Consider the following 6,000-nt stretch of genomic DNA (forward strand, 5'->3'; position numbering starts at 1 on the left):
AATAAAGGTACAGTGAAAGGTAAAATTCCAAAACTTCCTAGGCAGGATATGCAATGGGAATAAACCAGTAGTTTCTGTACAAGAGAAACAATGTTGTTCCTCAGGCTGTCCTGGGATCTATGTGGATACTGTGGGGTGGAAAAGTAAGTCACAAGCCTGAAGAATGACAGTGCATGAAACTTGCCCAGTCTGCATCCAGCTGAAGTGATCTCTTAAACTGTGTGGAGAAAAAAAATAATAATGAGCAAATAATTATATCATCCTGATTTATTTAGCTGTCTTAGCCAGAAAGAACCAAATTTTCCTGTCATATTCCCAGTGTGAGTTTGTTGGGCAGACAGTCAGAAAAGACTTCGTACTTGCTGAAGGAACGTGTTCCTATTTTGGTGAAAGATGTTCCTTTGTTCGGTGACAACCCTGTTGTGAAACACACAGAAGATCTTTTTAAGGCCTTTTAAGTACATTTTTGTTTATATACGTATCTGTATTGTGCCATTATGTTTTGATGATACAGTGAAGACAGATGTACTCCAGAGCAACTTTTTTCTTCTGGGTTAGTTTTCATCTCTAAATGTAGGCTTTCCGTTTGTGTCAAATGAAGTATGAATTGCTCTCTGTTTAGATAATAAAAGGGAAACATATGTCTGGATTTCCCCTCTCCCCCATTCCCCCCCTCAAATTTATGTGCAGTGGCATCATGCACAGCCTAGCTATTACCTGAGTCAAAAGACAGATTCTGGCTTTCCAAAAATAATATGTTTTGGTGTGGCATGGCCAAAGTAACAATTTGGTAGGAAAGCTCTGGTCACACCTGTGTATCTCAAGAGTTTAGACAAGTCATTTATTCTTCCTCTTCCTTAGTTTCCCCGCCAGTATGTTGAGATGACAGTTGCTCATGAGTTAGCTCTTTTGTGGTTTTCTTAATGTCTTTAAGTACAAGCTATTTTTATCTCTTTGTAGTGTTTAGTTTTCTTGTACCAGAGTTAATTACACGCAGATGCATTTCTCTACCCACACACGTCTCGACATCAAAAGTTCAAACATGTTTATTTGAGGTTTTGGAGAAAATGGCACAGTATGATAAGACACTATGAATTCATAGCCATTAAAACTCAACTACTACTTGTTTGAGTTTCAGGGTAAAGTCCTTTGCTTTTAATGGGAGCAGAAGTGGGAGTAGGCAGTCAGGTCAGAGCAGAAGCCCAACTTGCATGGGGTCACTCAGCCCTTTTTGATCAAAGATCCTCAGGTATGTGGCACATTCATAGGGGCATCTGTAACTAACCCAGAAAATGGTCGTTTTAAGGAGAGAAATTTTCATGAATGTCGAAAATAACATGAAGAATGCTGATGCGAAAGCTTTTGTAGTTTGTGAATTCTGTCTCTACCCTGAAACATAAGAATTGTAACTGTTGTTTAAAATAATGTGTTTGTTTTTGTTACACAGCAACTTTTTGTAGATGTAGCAAGTGGGGAGGTTTCCAGTGAGATAGCTGATGAAGTGACAACTATGGACAACTTGATTGCTGAGCTTCAGGAACTGAGCAACCAACGGAGAAATCAGTGCTGAAATGCAGACCAGATTTCATGGGAGGAAGACCATAATGATGTGTTTCATTTGCTGCAGGTTCACTAGTGAAATGGTAACAATTCCAGCGCAACAACGTGCTCAATAAACATTTTTTGTAAAATGCTGTTCTCGTGGTCAGCTTTCCTGAGGCTTAAGTGTGCTTTTTTTTTTTTTTTTTTTTTTTGGATTCTTATCTACTCTTGCCGTCGTAGAGTTGTGTGTCAGCTTCCTGGAGCCCAGATTTGCTGGGATGGAGCTTGTTGCGCGTGTGAAGCGGTTGCTGAGGATTCATTGCACCTGAGAGGGTCACATGGCTGGTGCTGGGTGGTGGGAGCAGCGGAGTGGGAGGAGCCCCACGGCTGGCGAGGAGAGGAGGCTGCCTCTGGCAGGAGGCCGGAGCTGTGTCAGGCCGGGGCCTCAGCCAATCACAGCCTGCGCTGTCCCTGCCTGGCCAGTCACAGCCTTCCCAGTGAGCTGTGTGGCCAATCAGAGGGCGTGTCTGGCTGCCCCTGGCCAGTCAGGGGCACTGTGAGGCTGGCAGGTGAGTGGCAGGAGGCGGTGGTGAGGTCCTCGAGGTCCTGACCTCACCTGAGGCTGTCACGGGCTCCTTGGTCTTCATTGCTCAGGGGGTGGTGTGAGTGGGTGCCAAAAGTGAGATTTTTTGGAGTTGAGTCTTCTCTAGCTGTTGTTCATGAAGAGTGATCAAGGTGGCCAGGGGGTTTGGAGCTATTGCTTGCAGCAGTATTTTAGTCAAAAAGATGTATAACGGGCCCCATATGCAGTAGAGCAGAGCTGCATTTAGGGCTTTTACAGGCATGGGCATTTATCTCCACTGAGGCAGCAGTAAAACTGAAGTCTAGCCTACAATGCTTGTATTTGACCACCCTTGAAGAGCTTGTTTTCATCTAGATTACATTGCATTGTTTATTTTTTAAGTATCTTCCATTCAGTTTTTCTTAAAATAGATATTTTTCCAGAAGCTTATGCAAAGTAGTTTGCTCACACATCATGCTTTTGGCTCTTTCTCCCATATAGACATGATGCAATCTCCAAATTTGTAGTTATTTCTATTCTATACATATGCACCAGATATGGTATGGCCATTAAAGCTATATTGTTTCTATATGGCAAGAGTGTTGTCCCCAAAGAGAAAATCAGAAAGGAAAGGGAAACCAAAAAAAAAATAGTTAATTGCGTTTGAAGCAAAAGGTAACTGTGTTTTACTGTGAAGAAGGGAGACATTTTGGCATCTTTAGCTGTCCTTGTAAAGCTTTTTAGAATGGAAAATAAATTATTTTCTGGCAGTATTTAAACAAGAAGTTCTCACTAAAATTATTGTCTTAACAAAGGATAAACCTGTTAGTGAAGGAGAACTGGTCCAAAACACTTGCTTATTTGAAATGGTCCAGAAAAGGAGGAGGCATTAAAGTTTATGCAGAGTGAATTTGCTGGAAATGTTCCCACTTTGCATGTGTGTGTGTGGTGAAAAGTCTACATAATTGGAAAAAAAAAATAGATGGGAAGTTAATCTAATATCAACGAATATTAGAAAAGCTTGTGAGAAGACCTTAATTTCCTTCTGCTTTCATTTTTTAATCATCTTTTGTTTCTAAGGTGGTCATATTAAAAAGTGATTCCTCTCTCTAACTATTGTCCCCTTTGATCCTTTGCAAGTTTTCTCAGCACAGGTTTTTTCTCGTATGCGCCTCCCCCTCTTGGAGGATGTGTAGAATATAAACAACTTTCCTCTGCATGGTACAGCTAAGTCCTGCTATCCACAGACTGATATCCATAGTTCCTGAGGAGCAAAGCTGTTAGTGTCAGAGCAGCACAACAATTTTCCTGTAATAATTAATTTAATAGAGGTGAGATGTCTGCAGGGACCTTAAAAAAATAAATATGCATTATTTAAATATGTAGAGACAATAAATATGGGGCAGAGGATGGAGGGGCAGGAGCTGGATTGCTATGCAGGAGGGACTGGCTTTTCTTTGTCCCTGAAGATCTCAACCTCTATATCCATGAGTATTCATACTTTGCTCTCTCTTATTCTAGTGACATTTTCATCTTGCTCGGGTACAGGGTTAGCCGGCTTTGCTGCTTTGATGAGCTTGTCACAGAGGCCTTTTAACATGTTACTGAAACAAAAGCCGCCTCAGTTTGGAATGATGTTCATTTTCTGGGATCATGCCAACAGCACCTGGTTCAGAGTAGCTCCTGGAGAGCAAATAACTCTCAAAAAGGCACCAAGACAATACTACTAAAAAAGCCTTAGCCATCCTTCACACTTTAAATAAATAAATAAATAAATAACAGCTTGCCAGAATGGAAAGAGGAAGGAATATTTCGGAGGCTGAAACCTGTCCAGATCGGTGTTGCAGGGGAGCATCTGTCTTCTAATATGGGGATGCTTTTCTCTTGGCCAACTCCCCTGAGTTCTCAGGGATCCTTGTGGCCTTAGCAAAAGTGCTAAGCTTTAGTTTCATTAGAGATTACCTGTTTCATCATCTGTTTGCTGTTACTAATAATTTGGTGTGAAGTAGAGGTAAAACAGATGAGTCTAGAGTTTTGTAACCTTGGTGTACCCAGACCAGCTAAGCACTTGTCTCAAGGTTTTTGGCAAAGGGCGTGAAGCCAGTAAAGTTTGAAGGGAAGATGAAATATGAAGGAGGATTTATTTGCGAGGCCTAAGAGGATGCAGCATGTGTCTTCTGCCCTAATACGGTTCAACCTACGCTGTGGTTTCAAGCACAGGTGGGTAGAGCCCGGGAAGCATCTCTGGATTCACCAGGAGAGCTGGGTGCGCGGAGCCGGGCGCAGTGCTGAGCGGCCGTCTGGGGCTGGGACATTCACTTCTACTCACGAGGCAGGGCTGGTGAGGCCGTGCCAAGTCAGGCAGGGCTTCCCAGGTAAGCACTGGTACCTGTTCCGTTCTGTGTCACCCCGCATCACTGCCGGTAAACGTTCTGTTCCGTGTCCCGTCATCCTCGGTGTTCTTGCTGCTGCTGGTTCGCCCAGAGAGACAGGGAGCTTTCATCCCGTGTGCAGGGGCTGGCATGAAATGAAACTTGGAAAAAGTTCTCAGACCTAAAAATGTTTATGGCTTGTATGCAAATACAAAGGATACAGTTACGGGTTTAGATTAAGAATAGGTATGTACATTGGTTAAAGCAACACCTCTTAATTATTTTTAAAATAAGTCAGAGGAAAAAAAAAAGATTAATTTTGGAGTCATTCTGCCCTGCAAGGTATAAGGTCACTCTGAAATTATTTTGGCTTAGCATTTCTGTTCAGTATTTCTGTCTCAACATCAGTGGATGTATGAATGACAGTACAGATGGGCGTAATGTATTTTGGGGGTAGGAGGAAGCCAAAAAAAAGACTTGCTATTTTCAGGCTAATGCCAATTAAAATTATATACAAGTGCTTCATTTCAACTGTGTTTATGTGGAGCTCTGTACCAGGGGTGCATATGAAACGGGGAAAAGACAACAGTTGATTGTTACAATTTGGGTTCTCTGAAATTTAAAATAAACTAAAATGTGGTAGGAAAATTTATTCTAAACAGGAGAAAATTTTCACCATGTATTTATAAATGGGGGGGGGTATGTATATAGACACAAAACACACCCCTAAATGTATCAAACGAGTGTGTCACAGAACTGAGTTGTTAATACTGAAGTTATGAGACCTTTACAGGCAGGTAAAGCCCACAAAAGCAGTGGGCAATGCAGAGACTGGAACATATGCCAGAGCACTCTCCATGCATTTCCAGCATACTTCCCACTAAAGAATCCAAGTGAGGACTACAGGATTGATAGGCTGTGATTTCAAAGTGACTAGTTATTTTTTAAAGAAACCTTTAAAGGAGTTTCACCTTTGAATGTTTAATCTTACAATTTTGATACTTACCTTGAATTAATACAGATATGTATAGCAGTTACTTAAGTTATTTGCCTTTTTTAAGGTGTTTTATGCACAGAAGTGCATATAAAAGTATGCCTATCCCCTACAGAGAACTCCTGAGCCAGTAATATCTGGGGGAGGGGGGAAGGTTCAAGCAAATTAGGCCAGATGTAGCATGCTCCATTCTATACATATTATATGATAAGGGTTAGAAGTAAAGCTGGCAAGCTTCACAATGTAAATGACAATAAAATATTTGCTATTATGCAAAAGCCACTGCCATAGAGTAATACAGATAGCTTTTGCACCATTCAGTACTTATAAAGTACTTATAAATAGATAGGTATCAATTGACAAGTAGCTTTTTCAGGCATGCGCTCCCATATAGTAGGTGCATTATTAGACAAACATTCTACTAATTCCTGAGATACATTAATAGAAGAGTAAATCCTTTATAGGCTGAATGTAGTAGCAAAATTGCGTCCCCTCGGCCGCCTTGCCTCCCCTCGGCTCTTTCAAACCTC

The 6,000-nt window shown here is 41.4% G+C and overlaps 1 protein-coding gene across 1 annotated transcript in view; it reads left to right on the forward strand.

Moving 5' to 3' along the window:
* Window positions 1-1,691, forward strand: part of TTC27 (tetratricopeptide repeat domain 27) — a 114,381-nt gene extending 112,690 nt beyond the window's left edge. The window contains exon 20 of the mRNA XM_088524196.1: window positions 1,448-1,691. Within this exon, the coding sequence (XP_088380322.1) occupies window positions 1,448-1,570 (123 nt within the window). The 3' untranslated portion in view covers window positions 1,571-1,691. The remainder of the gene's footprint in view (window positions 1-1,447) is intronic.
* Window positions 1,692-6,000: the final 4,309 nt, after the last annotated feature.

The sequence above is a fragment of the Tinamus guttatus genome, unplaced genomic scaffold, assembly GCF_059628265.1.
Source record: "Tinamus guttatus ecotype Peru unplaced genomic scaffold, ASM5962826v1 Tinamus_guttatus_pri_ptg000208l, whole genome shotgun sequence".
NCBI lineage: Eukaryota > Metazoa > Chordata > Aves > Tinamiformes > Tinamidae > Tinamus > Tinamus guttatus.